The sequence below is a fragment of the Gymnodraco acuticeps genome, unplaced genomic scaffold (genome assembly GCF_902827175.1).
Source record: "Gymnodraco acuticeps unplaced genomic scaffold, fGymAcu1.1, whole genome shotgun sequence".
NCBI classification, from domain to species: domain Eukaryota; kingdom Metazoa; phylum Chordata; class Actinopteri; order Perciformes; family Bathydraconidae; genus Gymnodraco; species Gymnodraco acuticeps.
Genome location: NW_022992039.1, coordinates 206,408 through 230,183, shown reverse-complemented (window position 1 = coordinate 230,183; position 23,776 = coordinate 206,408). Strand labels below are relative to the sequence as shown.

Below are 23,776 nucleotides of genomic sequence, written 5' to 3'. Positions count from 1 at the left end.
GCAGCAGCATAGGGCTAGTGAGGAGATGGCCATACATGCTAGAAAGTACATGTGGAACTCTGTTTTGGAAAAGTGAAACTAAAACCTAAGTACAGTTTTATTAATGTGATTGTGACCTTTTTAATCATTTAAGTCTTCTACACACTTTAGGTCTGCAACTCCTTCAAAATGAAACGAGAATCTATGCAGTTTTTCCTCTTCTGTGTTCTGAGGTTATGAGCCGACCATTAATCAAGTTTGTTTTCATAATGTTCTGTATGCTAATTTAAAAAAGGGTAACCAGTTTGTCTATAAAGTATACATATACATTTTCAAAACAAATGGAATACAAGCTATATGTATTACTCTCACCACAGTGGCCCAATCTAAAAAAATAGAATGTCTCGTCACCTATTTTCTGTCTAATACTAAAAGGTGGTGTTTTGTATCATTTATAATGTTTTGAATTTGTTATAAAGGTCAATAATAGATGGTGTTTTTGTGTTCAATCACAGTATGTATTTACCATTTTATACCCCTTGTGTTTTTGGGTCCTGTTGAAATAAAATAGTCATGTTTTAAAACTTGATTTAATAAAGTCATGTCAATCATCTTTGATCCCAGTGTGACACAAACAGCTTTGTTCAGTCTCAAATAATTTATAACCTAGAGACATAATATAACTGAAGAACATGTTGTGTTGCTGTTGTGTATTGTATGTGTTGAGAATGCTGAACATTTTGTGCCTTACAATAAAGGAACTTATTTAAATTAAGCTGTATTTGTCTTTTTTAAAAGGAAAGAACAACGAGCATATATAAAAAACAAAACAATAAATCACCAACACATGTATACATAACACAAAACAAGGTTCTTTTAAATGTTTTAAAAGTAAAATGTTAACTATCCGTATTATATTCATTTCAGATGAATAGTGTCAGAAAATGTAAAATAAGAAACCAAAGTATATCAGTAGGTGATTCTCTTTGCCATTGTTTTCATCTAGTCTATACTTTTACAACAATTAAATTCTTGGTTTTGGTGGGCCACCCCAAGATTTTCAGTGGCCCCATTTGGCCACCCCTATGAAAAATTTCTGGAGGCGCCACTGGTATTACAATGCCGTTATGTGATGACTTTCAAAGAGAAAAGCAAGCACACTCGGAATAAAGTATTATTTTATTTTAAAAAAATGTTTTCGGTCTGTTTCCGGTATTTGTTAATGACGATGTGCTGTGAGATGTGAGACTGGAATTGCACAGGGGAAAATAACGTAGGCTATCTTTAGATGCGGATTTTGTTAAACTAATATGTTTGCGCTGTGGACTAACACTATACATTGACGGGGAAGGGGGTAGCAATGAAGATAACACCATTAAACAGTTACACAACATAACAGAAATAATATCGATAGCAGCGTCCCTAGCAACCACCTTGGTAACAATGAAAACGTTCTATGGACGCAATTTCCTGAAGTAATCTTCGTAATAACTAGCAAACTAAAGATCATGTACATCCACTGCACACATAATCTGAAATAACAACTCATATTTCTCGCATCAAATGACATCAAAACGCATTTTAAAGCCAAACTAACTTTAAAATAGGCATTTTCCATCGAGAATAAAACGAAGTTCGGCCATGTTTTTTTTTTCTGCAGCGAGAAATTTGAAGATCACGTGACATAGACGCCAGCCATTGGAATGAATGGTGGAAAAAAAACGGGGTTTGTCAAACAGAGCACATGGTGTAGTCCAAACGATAGCTGGGGATTCTGGGTAGTGTAGTGTCTTCTGCCATCCTTTATATTTGTTTCTCCGAATCGAAGGGGAACAATACAAAAGCATTGCACACAATTTAAACCAATCAATGTTGTGTAATTAACAAGGATAATCTGCTGTTTTTTAGTCGATGAGTAGTGCAGATATCACTGTAAAATCAATCGACAGAGATGTCCCTTTCACACCAGCGCTTTTTCAGCTCCGGCTCGGAGCTGGAGCCTGAAAAGCGCCGGGTTTTCCTGTTCACACCGCAACGGCGCCGGCTCTTAGCTCCGGAATCCGGTTCACTTCCAGCTCCAAAAAATTGTCGGTCAAGAGGCAAGAGCTTCGGAGCTAAGAGGTGGCGTCGCTTACGTCTCTCTTACGTCGAGGCGTGCAGGAAACTAAACCCACCTCCCCTCAACATGGGTCGACTGTCATGCCTGCCTACAAGCAGTAGTGCTTATAAACACACTTTATAAAGTCAGGCAACACTAACCAGGCTTCGTGTGATTCTGTTTATTTGTACCTTACTTTGACCATCCGTTCATTGTTATTGATCATTGTGGAGAGAGGCAGACGTTTTGTTTTGTATTATAGCAGCTATCGGATGGAATCAATACATGGGCTGCACAGGTTGTCGTGTCCGACTATCACAAGTAGAATCATAATAAAAATACGCCGGTAAAATGTGCCTGTAGAAAACGGTTTATGCCACAATAGGATAGCAATAGCAAGTAGTCAGTTTAGCTTCGGTTGCTATGCTAACATCACCCATTTTATACCAGAGAAACTTTCATAACAGCGTTGTGATACCAAACAGCGTCAATTCAGACTGACACACATTCACTTAGGCTAAGGGGAACTGGGGATATGTATCAGCTGCTTGTGTGAGTCGGACAGTGAATACTTTAGAGCGGCCGCAGCAGTGTGAGCTAACGGAGGAGAATAAACTCCCGTGGAAGAGCAGCCAACACTGGAGCGGTCGGTAAATGCTGCAGAAACACATTAATAAACAATGAACCACGGCACTCTGGAGCAAAGCATAAGGTTGGAGAAGTCGTTATTCAATTTATTCTGGCTTCCTGTGATTAAAAGCAACACGATCATCGACCCGACGCAGTTCCCCGTTGTTGTGAGCGCCGTAATGCCGTTGGGGAGCAAATCAGCGATGTAAACGGTGACGTCATGACGCAGCAGCGGCAGCACCAGTCGGGTGCTGGGCGGTGTGAACAGAGTGGGAGCAGAAAAGGGAAACCGGAGCTGAACCAGAAAAGCTCTAGCTCGGAGCTAGAAAGGGAAAAGCGCTGGTGTGAAAGCCGCATAAGAGGAATACTTACTTCCGGGTGTACAATTCTCCGTTATCCAATGAGAATGGACGTTCACATTGCCTTTAAGGGCAGCCGACACAAACGAATGCCGTGCTTCCATGAGCGTCAAATCCTGCCGCAGATGGGAATACATTGCAATCAGTTTGAAAGCTATTTGCGTCCCTTTATGAAGCTGAAGGAGCCTAGGAGCGTCACAACTGGACGCCACGGACACTGACCAAACGTCGCTCCTGGACGATTATGGATGTGAGAGGTTGTTGCCGCTGGCATATGACGGTTTTGTGTGCCCTCCCATGAAAATCATATCTCCCTCTCTGTAGATTTGTTCTGGCGCCGGGTCTGCCTCAGGATTTATCAGGAAGTGTTAAAGTTAAAAAAATATCCCTGTGACTGGTAGACAATTACATCATCAGATTATTTATTTATTTATTGATAATGTAAAGGTGATCATGTGAGCAGGGAGCATGTGCTACAGCCAGAAATGTACATTATTAAAACAATTAGGAAATCACAAAAACATTTTTAACATGAACGCTGCTTGTTCACGGCGCCATCTGTTTTATCTTTGGTCCCTTTCTTCTTAAAACCCTATCGCTGCAAAGAGGACAAATGCATCAGTTAGCCAAAACAACAACAAATGGAATACTAAGATCACTGAAATCATCCTCCTGTTTAAAGAGACCTCTGATCTTTATCTACAGTACTGACCTTTGAGCTGAGCCTCACCGATTCTCTTCCATATGACGTCTCCGTCCCTTTCAACGGTGCATGTGTATACACCGCTGTCTCCATGATGGGGATTAATCAGCATCAGACTGAGATATCCAGCTTGCAGGGGGTTTTTCATCATCTGTGTGCAGCCTCTGTAAGAGTTGTCTTGGCCATTCTGATGCACATGGACTGTCCAGGAATTGGATAACTTGAAACGTTTCCATCTTACCGTCGCATCAGCAGGCAGTCGAGATCTGGTTTTGAAGGGCAGTGTGACACATTTAGCCCAATCCACGACCTCCACCACCTCCTCGGGGACTACAAGGGAAAACAGACCCTCAATTTACAAACAGCATCATTGGTGATATCATCTGATTTCATATCATTTGAGTCCATTAAATGGATAAATGGCTAATGGCTATCAGTGGTTATTAATGTCCTAGATAAGGGTGAGAATGAGCCGTTACAGAATGTGTTGTAGTGTATGTATGCTAGTGCTGTAGCGACGCGTCGACTTCAAAATATCGTCGACGACATATTTCCGCGTCGACGCGTCGCCACCATAGACTGTATATATGGTCGCCACACACACGTGGGTCACCCAAAGCAACAAGCAGTTCGCAATCGCACTTCTAACACAATGGAGACTGAAACGGCTACCACCTCCTCCTCACAGGATTGCGCACGAAGCCCTCAAACGAAAACATCTCGCCCCAGGTCTTCAAAAGCATGGGAATATTTTAAAGTTAGTCCAAAACGCAAAGATATTTATATATTTATATCTCACTGAGACTGCTGCTTGACCGGAAGCAGCAGCTAGCTGTGGTGGCAACCATTAGCAGCTAGCATTTGCTCTCCGATTTTTACATTAAAATGGAATTATGGATTATAAATTCAATAATTTTTTTATACATGGACGTTAAAAACCTATGGATTAACCGATTCAGCCGCGTTTTTTCTCATTTTAATGCCATTGAACACGTATTTTGATCAGATTGACAGCTACGGCGGTGAGACGATCTCCCTAGAAGCTCTGTGAAGGTACGTGTTGTGATGACTGTATTTGCTTCCCCTGTCGCGAGTCCGGATCACTCAGTGATGATACTATATACCTACATAATCTGTGGAGTCTCAGCTTTAATCGGATATCTTGTATGTGCAGCTACGATAAGTAATAAGGGTACTTTTATCTTGAGTTCTGTGCCAATGTCCGTTAGCATTTTTCGCTCAGGGGTCATTTAGATAACATTTTAGTTTGCTTCTTATGAGACTTGTGTTTTGTTTTGTGTTGGTATACATGGTTTGTATCGTCAGTTAGCTGAGATTATTTCCGTTAATCTGGTATAACACATTAATAGGTTTTTAAATATTAAGATCCCCTGAGACAACAGTATCGTGAAAACATTTTTTTTTTACATTACGTTTTTTATGAATTGAACAATAGAAAAATAATCGTTCGATTAGTCGACTAATCGATCAAATAATCGCCCGATTAATCGTTTTCAAAATAATCGTTTCCCCCCAGCACTAATGTATGCAAGTAGGAATGTCTATTTAAAATGTAACCATGATAATCAACCTAATTCTTAACGCCTAGTTTTGGTGATAGATCTTAAACTGAAACCAAACAGGATTAAAACTCTTTGGGAAGGGGAGTCGAGGTGTATTATGGGGCGGTGCGGCCATTTTGGAGGATAGAGTCTAGCAAATGCAGCAGCAGTCAATATTTATCAGCTTTTTATCATCCTTAATGAATAAACTACATGCGAAAGACAAATGTATTTACAAAGAGAAGCTCTTCGCTGAAGCAGAAGAGTATTATTAATATTATTTAATCAATGAATGAAGCGCCTATGGCTGTGGGATTGGCTGTTACAGCAAACACGATAGTTCTTACCGTCCAAGTTAAAGAAGTTGAAGTAAAACAGGTTCATGCTAATTCACTGTAGGCATACGGGTCAGTCAACAGGTTCCTTTAAAGATGGCCGACTTGCTGTTTATGAAGTTACATTCTCTATAACATGCTAGCAGCTGTAGTCTACACTGTCTGGTATCTAAAATACTGACCATTGACTCGGAGCCGTACTACTTTCTGCGTCCAGACTGCTCTGTCCTTGTGGACGGTGCAGATGTAGGTTCCACTGTCTCTGTAGCAGGGGTCGCTGAGGGTCAGACTGAGGTCTTTGGTTTTCAGTGGCTCTTCCTGCATCTTTGTGCGATTGCAATAAAACTCATCCTGTCTAATAAGATCGTTGTTGCTGTTACAATATTTGTGGACCCTCATTGGCTCGGGGGCGCAACGACTCCACTCCACGGTGACGTCTTCAGGCAGAGGGACTATGGTTTTGTAGGGAAGTTTTACAAAGCACACTCCCTCTTTCACCACTACAGAAGAGACTGAGAGGACAACAAACCACAGCATCAGCAGCACGAACACACAAACTGTGATCTTAACAGGTCCTGTGACAACATACTACATATCTGTGATGGTTTTGTGCCAACCCAAGGCAGCTACAGCCAGAGCAAGGCAAACAGCCAGCATAGGATATAACCAAGGAGGGAATATGGGCCGTTCTGTTGGCAACATAATCAACAACATGACTTTCTCTTACTGTACACCAAACAGCAACAATATTATACGTATAAACCTCTTTTTTTGTATTCTAATAAAGTAATAAGTAGAGAAGGGGATTAGGGTTTTTTCCTTACCTGTAACCTGCAGGCGCACAATTAGCCTTAACATTTCCTTTTCCTTGTTATGGACGTTGCGTGGAAACAGTACCGAAGGAGTGGCAGACCGGGGTGGTGGTTCCCCTTTTTAAAAAGGGGGATCAGAGGGTGTGTGCCAATTACAGAGGCATCCAGAGGCCATGGTTCTCAGCAGGAAACCGATGGACTGTCCACTTCAAGTAGGGAATGAGTCCTTACCCCAAGTGAAGGAGTTCAAGTATCTCGGGGTCTTGTTCTCGAGTGAGGGAACAATGGAGCGTGAGATGGGCCGGAGAATCGGAGCAGCGGGAGCGGTACTGCAGTCGCTTTACCGCACCGTTGTGACGAAAAGGGAGCTGAGCCAGAAGGCAAAGCTCTCTGTCTACCGGGCCATTTTCGTTCCTACCCTCACCTATGGTCATGAAGGATGGGTCATGACCGAAAGAACGAGATTGCGGATACAAGCGGCCGAGATGGGTTTTCTCGCGCAGGGTGGCTGGTGTCTCCCTTAGGGATAAGGTGAGAAGTTTCGGTCATCAGGGAGGGACTCGGAGTTGAGCCGCTCCTCCTTCGCGTCGAAAGGAGCCAGTTGAGGTGGTTCGGGCACCTAGTTAGGATGCCACCTGGGCGCCTCCCTAGGGAGGTGTTCCAGGCACGTCCAGCTGGGAAGAGACCAAGGGGTAGACCTAGGACCAGGTGGAGGGATTATATCTCTTCGCTGGCCTGGGAGCGCCTTGGGATCCCCCAGTCAGAGCTGGTTGATGTCGCCAGGGAAATGAAAGTTTGGGGCTCTCTGCTGGAACTGCTACCCCCGCGACCCGACCACGGATAAGCGGGAGAAGATGGATGGATGGATGGATGTTATGGACGTGGCAGGTGTAGACGCCGCTGTCAGAGAGTTGTGGTTCTTTCAGAGTGAGGCTGAAGTCTCCAGTTATCAGAGCATAAGTTGGCGTAGATGTTCGGCCGCTGTAATGCTGGTTTTGAAAACGGGGCTCCTTTTCGTCAAGATGCTGGTGGACGGCTGAGGGATTAAAACCGATGCGACTCCACACCACTGTTGTGTCCTTACTAAGAAACCAGGATGACTGGCAGGGCAGCTGGACAGACTTCACCCCCTCATACACTCCAATGGTTGAGTTATGTTGGAGAACTGGGAGGACACACAAAATGATGTCTCAAATATTGATGTCAAACCTCCTCAAACCCCCCAGGACCAAGCTCCGTACTATGGGAGACCGGGCCTTCTGCTCGGCTGCTCCCAGTCTGTGGAACGCTCTCCCCGACCACATGAGAGCACCACAGACCGTGGATGCTTTTAAAAAAGGCCTCAAAACCCATCTTTTCAATAGAGCCTTTTCCTAGACCTTTTATTTGTTACTACCCTTTTATTTATTTGTATTGCTTGTTTTTACTGCTTTTTATTCATTCTACCAGGTTGTGTACTGTTTCTATATTGCTCACTGCTTGTAGCACTTCGGGATTTGAACTCAAATATGAAGTGCGTTATAAATGAAACCCATTATTATTATTATTATTATTATTATTATGATGTATATATTATCAAAAATAACTTCTTTGCACGTCAAAAACATACAACCATTAAATGCACAAATACCTACAAATATATGCGTAGACATGTTTACAAACTTAAAAGGATATATAACTGGCGTTCAGAGCATTAGTGTAGAAGCAAACAATTAATGTAAAGGCCAACGGGCAGCATGTGTGACAGGCTGGAGGCTGTCGGAGGGGCTGGGGTGAAAACAATTAAAGGACACCAGCTGCACGTGGTAGGGCACCAAGCTTTCTAGCATGTAGGACAGCCTGAATTATACTGCATTAATGCCACCTTAGAGAGAATTGTATCATGTTTTCCACACTAAATGTTTCCCTAAAGGGCACTCTATTATGTTTTATCCACTGGAAGGGCACTTTATACCCTTTTCTCTACGAGTAGGGCACCGTAGAAGACCCTTTATTGGGTTTTCTCTCCTGGATGGGTACCCTACATGGTACTGGTTTTCTCCACTAATAGGGAATCCTAGAGGACACTTCATTATGTTTTCTTCACTATTAGGCGTTAGGAGGAGCTTTATCACGTTTTCTTTGCTGAAAGGACATCCTAGAAAGCATGTTATAATGTTTTCTCCACTTACCCCCAACCTGCATGTTTAATGGGGGGGTAGAGATGTTCCTCACCTATGACCTGCAGTAACACTTTGTATGGGGGAAATAATTCCTCTCCCTTTCTGTACCAGTGGCAGACGTAGACACCACTGTCAGAGTGGTGGGGTTCTTTCAGAGTGAGGCTGAGGTCTCCAGTTTCCAGAGCATCAGCTGACATTGATGTTCGGCCGCTGTAATGCTGGTTTTGAAGATAAGATACGTGATGCTGATGCTGGTGGACGGTTGAGGGATGGGAACCTTTGCGCTTCCACACCACTGTTGTGTCCTCAGGTAACCTAGATGACTTGCAGGGAAGCTGGACAGACTCCACCCCCTCATTCACACGAACAGTTGAAGATTGCTGGGAAACTTGAAGGACACACAAAAGGATGTTTAAATGATAAAAGTATATATTTTATTTGCTTGTTTGTTTACACACACAACATTTTTTATACATAATAAAGTTTATAATATATTTACAAAGACATTTATACTAAAAGAGAAACCTTTCATCCTACAAATACTCAGACACACTTGCATTTAACCCAATTTAAATAGGAATAATTTACAACTTGCTCCCAAAAAAACGGAACTTGCAGACGGTACCAAAGGATGGTGGCGGTAGAACTAATCTAATTGTTTTACTTAAGTAAAAGTATAAAATAAAACTTCGTAGAAATACTCTGTGACAAGTAAAGTAAGCATTCACGATGACACTAAGTAAAGTATTAGCAAATGCATTTTACATATTCAATTGAAGTGGTCATATGAAACAGGAGAATAGATTTTTGTCTGCTTCTATTTTCTATTTCTATTATTGCTTCTAGGCAGTGACGCTCACAAACAAAAACACAAACTGCATTTCAATTGTAATAAATCATTAAATTAGATTTTAGCATCCTTGAAATGTGTTCATTTTAAATAAAAACTTTGGTTTTAGCTGCTGATTTACGAGGCTACATGAAACTAAAGCTGGAGACATGAGAGTAGAAAGAAGAAGGTAATCATACCGTGTACGAGGGTCAAAAACCCCACTAACGCCTTCATCTTCATGACGAAATAAATCGGATTATTTCCGTCACTTTCCTTCTTATGAACTGACCACAAAGTAAGCGTTACTTTTAGTTTACTGAAAGTGGCTCGCGGTTGACTGTCGCAGGAATCGGACGAATCAGGTTAAGGAAAACAAGCAGAATTGTATAACATCTGAGCAATAAGGAAGTTGGTTCATTGACTGCAGTCGAATAGTCAAAAAATCAGCCCCTATCGTTTATTCCTTGACCTCTGTGTGAAACGTCACGGGGTTAAGGAATAGTGGATAGAAGAATTCAAAAGTATTTAAGAGAAGAGACTGCGGTGCTTTGAGAATCCGACTGCACTTTCACTATCCGACGTATTTATAGTGTGCCAGCGGGCGTGATTAATGTGCGTCTGCTGCTGAGGGGAAACTACCGTTTTCTATACAGCGGACTACATGGATGTATAAGAACGGCGGACGAATATAGATACTTTGCACCGCGCTCTGATGGTGTTATTTTATGCTTTATGAACGTAAAAAAACATTTTGACTGTTTGCGCTCATCCTAATTTTCGGCCTTGATGTAACAACATTCATAATTAAGTCAAGGTAACACCCTTTTCACCCCGGTTACACTTTTCATTTGTCCCGTACGATGGCCGCTGTAAGTGATGAAAGTGGGGGGTGTTGGCTTATCAGGCGTCCGCAGCTCACAGCCAAAGTGGGTGTGGGATCGAGCGAGAGAGATAAATGCAATTTATGTAAACAAATATTTCCAAGGCACTCTTTTATAATTATTGGGGTAAACAGGTTTGAAATCATTTCAATGTATAGGCTACTATAGGACAGTAAACCAAAAATATCGTTTAAAACTTGAGAGATACAAAAATATGCATAAATAAATGTTAACTAGGTAAAATAAGATATGAATGAACAACACAAATAAAATAAGTTGCATTTATTTGTTATTGGCTATGGTAGGTTATTGGTTATGTTCACATACTTATTTGATTATTAAAATGTAAACCAATCTTTTTCATATGGGTGTTTAGAGTTGTACCCCTAGGTCAGGTCTCTAGTAATGTGTGCTCAAAGTGCACCCGATTGAAGCATTTTACTTTAAATGTTCAAACATTTCTTCCTGGGGGGGCATACCCCCGGTCCCCCCTAGGATGTGACGTCCACACCCCAATTCAAACATGTTCACACAATACCGAATACATTTGAAGCCTTTTTGATGTATATTACCAACATGTCAATACGTTTCTGTTTTTGTAGTATATTGGTCTTTTGTAGAGATTTTTCATTTATTCTTTATATATTCTATTGTGTATTCCTTGGGTACTTTTATCTTTTCTATTGTACGATTGAAGTAAATGTGGGAAGCGTTTAACAACAGCCATTTACTTCAAAGATTGTTCTCAATGTTATTCTTTTTGTTAATCCTGGAAGAATGCCAGAAAAAAGACATTCTCTTCAAGAATAAAAAAAAACATGACATTAGTAATTGTGAAAACAAATTAAATAAGTTGTTAGGTTAAGTCAGGGCCGGTTTTTGGCATAGGCGACATAGGCGGTTGCCTAGGGCGCCAGATCATTGGGGGGCGCTGTGCTGGCAGCTCTGGGATGGAAAAAAACATTTTGACTGTTTGCACTCATCCTAATTTTCGGCCTTGATGTAACAACATTCATAATTAAGTCAAGGTAACACCCTTTTCACCCCGGTTACACTTTTCATTTGCCCCGTACGATGGCCGCTGTAAGTGATGAAAGTGGGGGGTGTTGGCTTATCAGGCGTCCGCAGCTCACAGCCAAAGTGGGTGTGGGATCGAGCGAGAGAGATAAATGCAATTTATGTAAGAAAATATTTCCAAGGCACTCTTTTATAATTATTGGGGTAAACAGGTTTGAAATCATTTCAATGTATACTATAGGACAGTAAACCAAAAATATCGTTTAAAACTTGAGAGATACAAAAATATGCATAAATAAACGTTAACTAGGTAAAATAAAATATGAATGAACAACAAAAATAAAATAAGTTGCATTTATTTGCTATTGGCTATGGTAGGTTATTGGTTATGTTCACATACTTATTTGATTATTAAAATGTAAACCAATCTTTTTCATATGGGTGTTTTACGGCCCGTCCACACAGCGGCGTGCGTTGAAAGCTTCACCATTCACTTTGAATGGGGTGACGTCACTTTGCTGGCGTGGCTCGCTGCAAAAGTTGAGCAATGTTCAAGTTTTGAAGCCACGGCAGAAGCGTCAGCCAATCGAATCATATGACAGTACAAGCTCTAGCCAATCAAACTGCTGCTTGTATGTCAGGGGCGGGAGATTCATGTGATTGGTTGTTGGTTGAGTTTCAGACACGCCCGCCGGGAAGCTTCAACGCACGCCGCTGTGTGGACGGGCCGTTAGAGTTGTACCCCCTAGATCAGGTCTCTAGTAATGTGTGCTCTAATGGCACATTTCCACTGCAACGGGGTAGCCCCGTTTAAGCGTCCCTAAGCGTCCTCGCTCAGGCCTCTGGCTGTCTCGCTGGCCGTCCGAGGCCGTGGCGCATTTCCATTACAGTTTAGGACCTGGGGTAGCAACGCAGTGTAGGCGGGGCGATCGGCTTCACATTTCGCGTTGTTCCGTCGAGCTCCCGCTGGATTTTATCATCCCCAATGAGATGTAGGAACGTCGTCACCTCCTCGGTCGACCACGGTGTGCTTTTCTTTGACGTTGCCATTTTTGTAGCTCCTCCGTTTACAAAAATGCTGTGTATAAAAATGCTGCAAGCTTGCTTCTAGATATATATGCAACGCTATAGGGATGATCTCGCGCGCGATCTTGTGACGATTCTCTCTGACCAATCAGCAGTCGAGAGTGTTGACGTCACTAGTTCAGCCCTGGCCCTGGTCTGATAGAACCACGATTTTATGGGGCCGGAAAAAGAGGGAAAAAGTACCCGCTAGCCGGTACTAGGCTATATGGAAAGGCCACCAAAAACTGGCCTGGCCGCTTGAGGACGGTTAAGGACGCTTAAACGGGGCTACCCGCTGCAGTGGAAATGCGCCATAAGTGCACCAGATTGAAGCATGTTACTTTATATGTTCAAACATTTCTTCCCGGGGGGGCATACCCCTGGACCCCCCTAGAGGATGTGATGTCCTCACCCCAATTAAAACATGTTCATATAATACTGAATACATTTGAAGCCTTTTTGATGTATATGACCTATGTCAATACGTTTCTGTTTTTGTAGTGCATTGGTCTTTTGTAGAGATTTTTCATTTATTTTTTATATATTCTATTGTGTATTCCTTGGATACTTTTATTTGTTCTACTGAACGATTTTCTGGCAGGGGGGGGGCGCCAGCTAAAATCTCGCCTCGGGCAGCAAATTGGTTAGAACCGGCCCTGATGGTGTAGGAAACGGGCTCCGTGTTACAAGACGGGTCGGGGGTTTGGCGGTACCACTGCACACACACACACACCGCTGCAGACTCTCTGCACGAAGGAGCCATAGTGCTGCAGCTATGGAGTCAGATTTGGGTCAATATTCTAGCACGTAAAACAAGCTACTCACGAGCGGAAAATATGCTTTTACACGCGCATAAAATGACCCTCGCGCGCAGATTAAACCCCCGCGAGCGGCTCTGGTAAAGTTGTCCATAAAAACCTATTATATTCGTAAAGTGTACAGCTTATATAAATTAATTTTATATAAAACAATATATTTTTGAGTGGGCTGTATCTGTCGAAAATTGCATATATATATATATAAATATAATTGGTTGTAAAAATTGTTTTTTTATTTGCTTGATACAAAAGGACATTCTTTATAACCAATTGCTTTATTATCACGCATTTGTAATATTTGTATGCTAGAACTGTTGTATTCTTTTTGAAAATAAATAAATAAATAGCTCACTTGTCATTCATTTTTATCCTTAATTATCCATCCAACACTGAAAAGGTGGTCCTTGTGAAGAATCTCATCACTATATTCCCTCAGCTGAAAGTCATTTACAACAATAGTTTGCTGAAGATTAAGTTTGTTTTAACCAAGGTATAAGGTTTTTTTAGGTGTGATTTTATGAATGATCTATTCTGTCAACATTTGATGAATTAGAAAAATATTAATATTTTTAAATGTTAACAATTATTTTCTTAATGACATATTGTGCTAATGAAATCCTTGTAAATAAATGTCCAATGAATGTATTCTTGCATTCGATTTTTTTGAATAAAAACCATATCCACCACCTGGTACTTTCAGTAATCGTCATTGACACACAATGTGCAGATATAACACAATCAAATGTTAATTCTGGTTAAAGAAATATAACACAAAATGTGCAGAAATAACAAATGAGTGTGTTCATCTTGGTTACACATTTATGACACACAATGTGTAAAATGTGCACATTGTGTGTTAGGGGCATGTAACACATTTTGTGTGTAAAAATGATTTACACATAAATAAACACAACACGTGTTGTCCCTGAGCACACTCTGTAGGTGTGTTGAAATTCAACACATGTTGTTTCATTTTTGACACATCCCTTCTAAGAGTATACAGCAGACAGTAGCTAGCAATTTTCGACAGATACAGCCCACTCAAAAATATATTGTTTTATATAAAATTAATTTATATATATATATATGCAATTTTCGACAGATACAGCCCACTCAAAAATATATTGTTTTATATAAAATTAATTAATTAATATATATATATATATATATATATATATATATATATATATATATATATATATATATATTAGCTGTACACTTTACGAATATAATAGTTTTTTATGGACAACTTTACCATTCAATCTCGTCCAACTGATTTTGCTGCCGTCACTCCTCGGCTCTTGGTAGTTCAGGCATTTATCAAACCTGGCAACTCCGGGTTTCCTGGCAGCTGTCAATCAAAGTCCAGTGGCTCCGCCCAAAAGTGCCAGAAACTTTTCACGCGCGCGTAGACAGACTCCGCGAGGCTGATACTCCCGCGAGCGAGCAAGAGGGCTGTCTCTCTCGCGAGCGAGCGCAGAGCCGCTCGCGGGCGCAGAGCCGCTCGCGGGCGCAGAGCCGCTCGCGGGCGCAGAGCCAATCGCGGGCGCAGAGCCAATCGCGGGGATTAATCTGCGCGCGAGGGTCATTTTATGCGCGTGTAAAAGCACATTTTCCGCTCGTGAGTAGCTTGTTTTACGCGTTAGAATATTGACCCAAATCTGACTCCATAGCAGTTCCTGATCGGAGCAGAGACACACGTTCACTAAGCGGAAAAACTATATCCTGTCACAGAGATCTGCTATTTTAAATTTTAAAGTCAACAGATATCGACCCTAAATAAAGTCTATATTCAGAACGAGAGATGTTTTGACATTATGGCTTAAACAAATGACAAATGAGCGAGGGCGATGACGTCAGAGCATCGTCCTATGTGCCAGGCCCTATTTTATCAGTATGTCTGGACTGCACAGCAGTTACAATGGTCAAACTACATTGGAACAGAATTGTCCCCATTTTGTCTTTAATAGTTACTAACATTAGATATTTTAATGAGATATGGACCGCAAAACAACATTTTTCCCTGATTTTCATTTTTGAAATTAAGTCACAGAATGCAAGTAGTCGCCTTAGCTTATTTTGTTATGAGATGTGAATTACTGTTCAATTTAGTTGATGTAATAATAATTTGGTTCCTTTTACATTAAAAAAAGGTCTTATGTTTTTTTTCGGGGGAGGCCCTTTTTCCAGTTTAGAGCAATAGCCTCTCCCAATGTCTGTGCACGTCCCTGCTCAGGTGTGTCTCTCCTCTTGCAGGTGTGGTTCGCACCGGGCTGTCCCGTCACGTCAGTCTGTGGCAGAAGGTGTTCATCGAGCCCATCGCCCGGCTGCTGTTCCTGGACCCGGAGGCCGGCGCTCAGACCACGCTGCACTGCTGCCTCCAGGAGGGCATTGAACCTCTGAGCGGGCGCTACTTTGCCTGCTGCGCCGTGCAGGAATCGTGCCCGAAGGCCCGGGACGACGCCATGGCCCAGAAACGATGGGAGGTCAGCGAGAGGCTCTGTGGAATCTCTTAAAACACTTATCTTCTGCTGTAAATGGATTGTTAAGTCCAGGAGGGATCAAAGTAAAATAACTGTTCACTCTGTCTTTGTTTTCCCGCCCTTTTGGTTTTCTTCCCGCCTTTTTGTGATTATTTGCCCCGCCCTGATTCTATTTCCCCAGCTCTGTAATTTTTTTGTTATTAGTTCTGTGTGTACATACGCCTCTCTTTCCCAGAGTTTTTCTGGGCGTTGATGTTTACCGTGGTTCTACTCATCAATGTTTCATCGATGTTTCTATCTACCATGTTTCCTTTCGGCTGTTTCTTCCTCTGGACTCGCTGCCTGTTTTCCTCGTGCCATCCCCTTTTGTATCTAATTTAGTTGTGCTGTTGTAATATATTTCACACGGTAAAAAGAGTCTTTACATTTTTGGCTCATAGCAGCCATGCATTAGAACCTATTTTGTTAATCATTAATGAATTGATGTTCTTATTAATATGTTTTAATAATAAGGTTTGAAATCCTGGACTTCAAAATATTAAAATAATAACCAAGTGACAAGAAGTTTTTGCCAGAAATTGCTTGTAAAAAAACAGACTAATTCAGTTCTGAATATTAAACACAAGAGTTACAGTACAGTAAGAGATCCAACGTGTTTTAATGAATCTTAGTGCCTCAGCTTTTATCAGGAAAGTGTTAAAGTTAAAGAAATATCCCCCCTGACTGGTAGACAATTATATTATCAGATTATTTAATTATTTATTTATTGATAATGTAAAGGTGATCATGTGAGCAGGGAGCATGTGCTACAGCCAGAAACGTACATTATTAAAACAATTATGAAATCACAAAAACATCTGATCTTTTTACACCACATAGTACCTGCAGGCAGAGAGAGAAGGAAGGAGAGACTTGAATTCAATACTGAAGCGTTAACATCAGTGAACAAATTAAACAGTGAACATATCACTGGTTCAGGGAAGCTGCTTGTTCACGGCGCCATCTGGTTCGTCTTCGGTCCTTTCTTCCTTAAAACCATAACCCTGCAAAGAGAACAAATGCATCAGTTACGGTACGTCCACACTGCAGCTTTTCAAAAATCTTGAAAATCTTGGAGCTGGGCGTGTCTGAAAGCTTGGGGATTTTTTGCGAGCAACGAGACCAACAACCAATCACATGAATCTCCCGCCCCCGACATACAAAGCAAAAAACCCCGGGGATTTTATGCGAGCAATATATATATATATATATAAACTCCCCAAACAGGCGAAAACCTACCAGTTTCACCCACTGTCTCTGCCACCTCCCTCCATGCCTGGTTCCTCCGGTTTGTATCCCGTTAATAGTTCTGGTCGTAAAGAACCGGGTGATTTGCTACCGTAATTTCTCGTTTGGAATATGAGGAAATGAACTGCGGTCTGGCTCTCCCTGCTTACACGCGGTTTGATTGGCTAGCGCTTCTACTGTCAGATTTGCATAAACGGGATTTGATTGGCTGACGCTTCCAGCTCAGCTTCAAAAGTAGAACATTGCTCAACTTTTGAAACCTTGAAATCCTGGAAATCTTCGCTTCGCTCCCCCACAATGCAGTTCGGCGAAAAGCGAGGCAAAGTGACGTCATCCCCATTCAAAATCAATGGGCAGAGAAGCGGTGGAAGATTTGTCTAAAGCTGCTGTGTGGACGTACCGTCCGTTAGCCAAAACCCAAAGTCTTGCTGTAAACAACAAATGGAATATTAAGATCACTGACATCATCCTCCTGTTAAAGAGACCTCTAATCTTTATCTACAGTACTGACCTTTGAGCTTGAGCCTCACCGATCTCTTCCATATGACGTCTCCGTCACTTTCAACGGTGCATGTGTATACACCGATATCTCCATGACTGGGGTTAATCAGGGTCAGACTGAGATCTCCAGCTTGCAGGGGGTTTTTCATCATCTTTGTGCGGTCTCTGTAAGAGTCGTCTTGCTCCTCAGACTTGTCTTGGCCATTCTGATACACATGAACTGTCCAGGAATTGGATAACTCGAAACGTTTCCATTTCACCGTCGCATCTGCAGGCAGTCGAGCTCTGGTTTTGAAGGGCAGTGTGACACATTTAGCCCAATCCCCGACTTTCACCACCTCCTCGGGGACTACAAGGGAAAACAGACCCTCAATTTACAAACAGCATCATTGGTGATATCATCTGATTTCATATCATTTGAGTCCATTAAATGGCTAATGGCTATCAGTGGTTATTAATGTCCAGGGTGAGAATGGGCCATTACAGAATGTGTGGTAGTGTATGTATGCAAGTAGGAATGTCTATTTAAAATGTAACCATGATAATCAACCTAATTCTTAACGCCTAGTTTTGGTGATAGATCTTAAACTGAAACCTAACAGGATTCAAACTCTTTGGGAAGGGGAGTCGAGGTGTATTATGGGGCGGTGCGGCCATCTTTGGAGGATAGAGTCTAGCAAATGCAGCAGCAGTCAATATTTATCAGCTTTTTCTCTTTCTTGAATAAACTACATGCGAAAGATAAATGTATTTACATAGAGAAGCTCTTCGCTGAAGCAGAAGAGTATTATTAATATTATTTAATCAATGAATTAAGCGCCTATGGCTGTGGGATTGGCTGTTACAGCAAACACGATAGTTCTTACCGTCCAAGTTAAAAAAGTTGAAGTAAAACAGGTTCATGCTAACTCGTTGTAGGTCAGTCAACAGGTTGCGATCACTAGTATCCTTTAAAGATGGCCGACTTGCTGTTGATGACGTTACATTCTCTATAACATGCTAGCAGCTGCAGTCTACACTGTCTGGTATCTAAAATACTGACCATTGACTCGGAGCCGTACTACTTTCTGCGTCCAGACTGCTCTGTCCTTGTGGACGGTGCAGGTGTAGGTTCCACTGTCTCTGTAGCAGGGGTCCCTGAGGGTCAGACTGAGGTCTTTGGTTTTCAGTGGCTCTTCCTGCATCTTTGTGCGATTGCAATAAAACTCATCCTGTCTAATAAGATCGTTGTTGCCATTACAATATTTGTGGACCCTCATTGGCTCGGGGGCGCAACGACTCCACTCCACGGTGACGTCTTCAGGCAGAGGGACTATGGTTTTGTAAGGAAGTTTTACAAAGCACACTCCCTCTTTCACCACTACAGAAGAGACTGAGAGGACAACAAACCACAGCATCAGCAGCACGAACACACAAACTGTGATCTTAACAGGTCCTGTGACAACATACTACATACCTGTGATGGTTTTGTGCCAACCCAAGGCAGCTACAGCCAGAGCAAGGCAAACAGCCAGCATAAGACATAACTCAGGAGGGAATATGGGCCGTTCTGTTGGCAACATAATCAACAACATGACTTTCTCTTACTGTACACCAAACAGCAACAATATTATACGTATAAACCTCTTTTTTTGTATTCTAATAAAGTAATAAGTAGAGAAGGGGATTAGGGTTTTTTCCTTACCTGTAACCTGCAGGCGCACAATTAGCCTTAACATTTCCTTTTCATTGTTATGGACGTGGCAGGTGTAGACGCCGCTGTCAGAGAGTTGGGGTTCTTTCAGAGTGAGGCTGAAGTCTCCAGTTATCAGAGCATAAGTTGGCGTAGATGTTCGGCCGCTGTAATGCTGGTTTTGAAAACGGGGCTCCTTTTCGTCAAGATGCTGGTGGACGGTTGAGGGATTAAAACCGATGCGACTCCACACCACTGTTGTGTCCTTACTAAGAAACCAGGATGACTGGCAGGGCAGCTGGACAGACTTCACCCCCTCATACACTCCAATGGTTGAGTTATGTTGGAGAACTGGGAGGACACACAAAATGATGTCTCAAATATTGATGTCAAACCTCCTCAAACCCCCCAGGACCAAGCTCCGTACTATGGGAGACCGGGCCTTCTGCTCGGCTGCTCCCAGTCTGTGGAACGCTCTCCCCGACCACATGAGAGCACCACAGACCGTGGATGCTTTTAAAAAAGGCCTCAAAACCCATCTTTTCAATAGAGCCTTTTCCTAGACCTTTTATTTGTTACTACCCTTTTATTTATTTGTATTGCTTGTTTTTACTGCTTTTATTCATTCTATTTATTCATTCATTCTTTGTGTACTGTTTCTACATTGCTCACTGCTTGTAGCACTTCGGGATTTGAACTCAAATATGAAGTGCGTTATAAATGAAACCCATTATTATTATTATTATTATTATTATTATTATAATGTATATATTATCTAAAATAACTTCTTTGCACATCAAAAACATACAACCATTAAATGCACAAATACCTACAAATATATGCTTAGACATGTTTACCAACTTAAAAGGTTATATCTGGCGTTCAGAGCATTAGTGTAGAAGCAAACAATTAATGTAAAGGCCAACGGGCAGCATGTGTGACAGGCTGGAGGCTGTCGGAGGGGCTGGGGTGAAAACAATTAAAGAACATGAGCTGCATGTGGTAGGGCACCAAGCTTTCTAGCATGTAGGAGAGCCTGAATTATACTGCATTAATGCCACCTTAGAGAGAATTGTATCATGTTTTCCACACTAAATGTTTCCCTACAGGGCACTTCATTATGTTTTATCCACTGGAAGGGCACTTTATACCCTTTTCTCTACCAACAGGGCAGCGTAGAAGACCCTTTATTGGGTTTTCTCTCCTGGATGGGTACCCTACATGGTACTGGTTTTCTCCACTAATAGGGAATCCTCGAGGACACTTCATTATGTTTTCTTCACTATTAGGCGTTAGGAGGAGCTTTATCATGTTTTCTTTGCTGAAAGGACACCCTAAAGCATGTTATAATGTTTCCTCCACTTACCTCCAACCTGCATGTTTAATGGGGGGGGGGGGTTCTGTTCCTCACCTATGACCTGCAGTAACACTAGGTCTTGGTGGAATAATTCCTCTCCCTTTCTGTACCAGTGGCAGATGTAGACGCCACTGTCAGAGTGGTGGGGTTCTTTCAGAGTGAGGCTGAGGTCTCCAGTTTTCAGAGCATCAGCTGACATTGATGTTCGGCCGCTGTAATGCTGGTTTTGAAGATAAGATACGTGATGCTGGTGGACGGTTGAGGGATGGGAACCGTGGCGCTTCCACACCACTGTTGTGTCCTCAGGTAACCTAGATGACTTGCAGGGAAGCTGGACAGACTCCACCCCCTCATTCACAAGAACAGTTGAATATTGCTGGGAAACTTGAAGGACACACAAAAGGATGTTTAAATGATAAAAGTATATATTTTATTTGCTTGTTTGTTTACACACACAACATTTTTTATATATAATAAAGTTTATAATATATTTACAAAGACATTTATACTAAAAGAGAAACCTTTTATCCTACAAATACTCAGTGTTAGGATCTGTCTGTGTTGTAGTTTTGTATGTCTGGTTATGGGTATTTTCATCCTTGTATATTGTCTGGTCCTTCTTCCTGTGTTTTTCCTCCTGTCGTTAGTTTCCCTGGTGTGTCTAGTTGTCTGATTGTTTTCACCTGTGGCCCTTGTGTTTCTCTCCCCTGCCCGGCTGTGTCTCGTCTTGTGATTACCCCTTCCTGTATTTAGTCTTGTCTCTTCCTGTGTTCAGTGTCGGTTCGTCTTGTATAATGACTTGGTCTGCGGTGAGTGTTCTGTTCTGTCTCTGTATATTATAGCCTTGAAATAAAGGAATTATTTTTGTCACTTAAATCTGCATTTGGGTCCTGCTTCCTGCACACCGTAACACTCAGACACACTTGCATTTAACCCAACTTAAATAGGAATAATTTACAACTTGCTCCCAAAAAACGGAACATGCAGACGGTACAAAATGATGGTGGCGGTAGAACTAATCTAATTGTTTTACTTAAGTAAAAGTATAAAATAAAACTTCGTAGAAATACTCTGTGACAAGTAAAGTAAGCATTCACAATGACACTAAGTAAAGTATTAGCAAATGCATTTTACATATTCAATTGAAGTGGTCACATGAAACAGGAGAATATATTTTTGTCTGCTTCTATTTTCTATTTCTATTATTGCTTCTAGGCAGTGACGCTCACAAACAAAAACACAAACTACATTTCAATTGTAATAAATCATTACATTAGATTTGAGCATCCTTGAAATGTGTTCATTTTAAATAAAAACTTTGGTTTTAGCTGCTGATTTACGAGGCTACATGAAACTGAAGCTGGAGACATGCGAGTAGAAAGAAGAAGGTAATCATACCGTGTACGAGGGTCAAAAACCGCACTAACGCCTTCATCTTCATGACGAAATAACCAAAATCCGATTCTCTCTGTCACGTTTCTTCTTATAAACTGATCACAAATGAAGCGTTACTTTTAGTTTACTGAAAGTGGCTCGCGGTTGACTGTCGCAGGAATCGGACGAATCAGGTTAAGGAAAACAAGCAGAATTGTATAACATCTGAGCAATAAGGAAGTTGGTTCATTGACTGCAGGCAAATAGTCCAAAAATCAGACCCTATCGTTTATTCCTTGACCTCTGTGTGAAACGTCACGGGGTTAAGGAATAGTGGATAGAAGAATTCAAAAGTATTTAGGAGAAGAGACTGCGGCGCTTTGAGAATCCGACTGCAATTTCACTATCCGACGTATTTATCATTCGCCAGCGGGCGTGATTAATGTGCGTCTGCTGCTGAGGGGAAACTACCGTTTTCTATACAGCGGACTACATAGATGTATAAGAACGGCGGACGAATATAGATACTTTGCACCGCGCTCTGATGGTGTTGTTTTATGCTTTATGAACGTGGACAACAGACCGAGGTTGAGATAAAAAAGGAAAGTGAAACTTATGCTTGTCACCAGGGACGTGCACAGACATTTTGGGGGCAGGAGCTCAAGTGAGAAAAAGGGCACTTCCCATAATAATTGATAAAAAATGTTTTAAAACAAAAAGTTAAATATAGTTGCACATCTCTGACTTACTGACCAATTTATTTTTAATACCCTCACACTCACGCAATTGTTTAATACTCAACATAATTCTACAAAATAATCAGTTAACACAGAGACAATGGTCTTCTTTAGTATTCACTAAGCACAACGACAAACTAGTACAATTAATAGTTATTAAATGAGCAGCCAACAATCAAAATTAGGAAGTTACTGTTTAAGGCATGGACATTACAGGCAAAAAGATCGTTATGTCTGAATTCATCTATAGATCTAAAGCTATCTGAATTTAAACATAACATTTCCGGGGAAAATACTGACTTGACGTAAGTAACTATCTTGGGAAGTTGTGAGGTGTTTTTTGTTATCCTTTTCATCTGCCATGCCTTGGTAACTGCATGCATATGTGCGCCATCCGGCCATCCTAAACTGAACAAATATTTGCTTCTCCGAATCGAAGGGGAAAATTACAAAAGCATTGCACACAATTTAAACCAATCAATGTTGTGTAATCAACAAGGATAATCTGGTGTTTTTGAGTTGATTATGAGTAGTGCAGATATCACTGTAAAATCAATCGACGGTAAAGAGAATACTTACTTCCGGGTGTAAAATCCTCCGTTATCCAATGGGAATGGACGCTCACATTGCTCTCCGTAATACAATAAAGGGGACATGATCAAATCGGAATATAATGTTCTTTTAAAAAACGTTAACTAAAAGGGAACAATCTATTTGACAGAGCTGAAGCTCTGGCCTTCCTTAAAAACTAACTAATTTAATAAAAATCACAGTTGTATTACACACAATGCACTGTTTTTTGAGAACAAAAATTCGTAAATAATGCACCATAATACATTCTGACGAAAAATAAAAATTATTATGAATACAAATAAAATAAAAGAAGCCTCCCGTGAGTTACTACAAGCTATAAAGTAGATTTTAAAAACGTTTTATAGAATAAAAGCTCACTGCAGGACGTTGTAGAAATGCGTGTGTGCACCACGACAAAAGAGCCTCATTCACTTTACATTGGGGTTGTTTGCGTGGTGCCGACACGTAAATGTAACAAAGTTTGTGAGTCCACCACGCAATGCGGTGTTAAGGAGTCGTGGTGGAGTCACGCATTCTGG

The 23,776-nt window shown here is 41.4% G+C and overlaps 2 protein-coding genes across 3 annotated transcripts in view; both read right to left on the bottom strand.

Annotated features, from left to right (window-relative positions):
• Positions 1–3,479: 3,479 nt before the first annotated feature.
• Positions 3,480–23,776, bottom strand: part of LOC117536735 (butyrophilin-like protein 2) — a 34,430-nt gene continuing 14,133 nt past the window's right edge. For both annotated transcript variants that reach the window (XM_034201728.1, XM_034201729.1), the window contains exon 7: positions 3,480–3,642. The gene's annotated coding sequence lies outside the window, so the exon portion shown is untranslated. The remainder of the gene's footprint in view (positions 3,643–23,776) is intronic.
• LOC117536734 lies at positions 3,483–22,495 on the bottom strand. The gene is made up of 7 exons (XM_034201727.1): positions 21,952–22,495; positions 20,608–20,937; positions 19,209–19,547; positions 18,981–19,073; positions 18,567–18,896; positions 17,535–17,873; positions 3,483–3,664 (listed from the first exon to the last, which is right to left on the bottom strand). Exons 1-7 carry the CDS (start codon positions 21,992–21,994, stop codon positions 3,651–3,653), a joined length of 1,488 nt encoding a protein of 495 aa, XP_034057618.1. The 5' UTR covers positions 21,995–22,495; the 3' UTR covers positions 3,483–3,650.

What these genes read in the sequence shown, in the direction of transcription:
- LOC117536734 (XM_034201727.1), bottom strand. Translation starts at nt 21,994, where the DNA reads ATGAAGATGAAGGCGTTAGTGCGGTTTTTGACCCTCGTACACG. An exon ending in TGTGCGCCTGCAGGTTACAG is followed by an intron (nt 19,074 to 19,208) that starts GTAAGGAAAAAA and finishes TGTTGCCAACAG; the next exon opens with AACGGCCCATATTCCCTCCT. An exon ending in TTGGCACAAAACCATCACAG is followed by an intron (nt 18,897 to 18,980) that starts GTATGTAGTATG and finishes TTGTCCTCTCAG; the next exon opens with TCTCTTCTGTAGTGGTGAAA.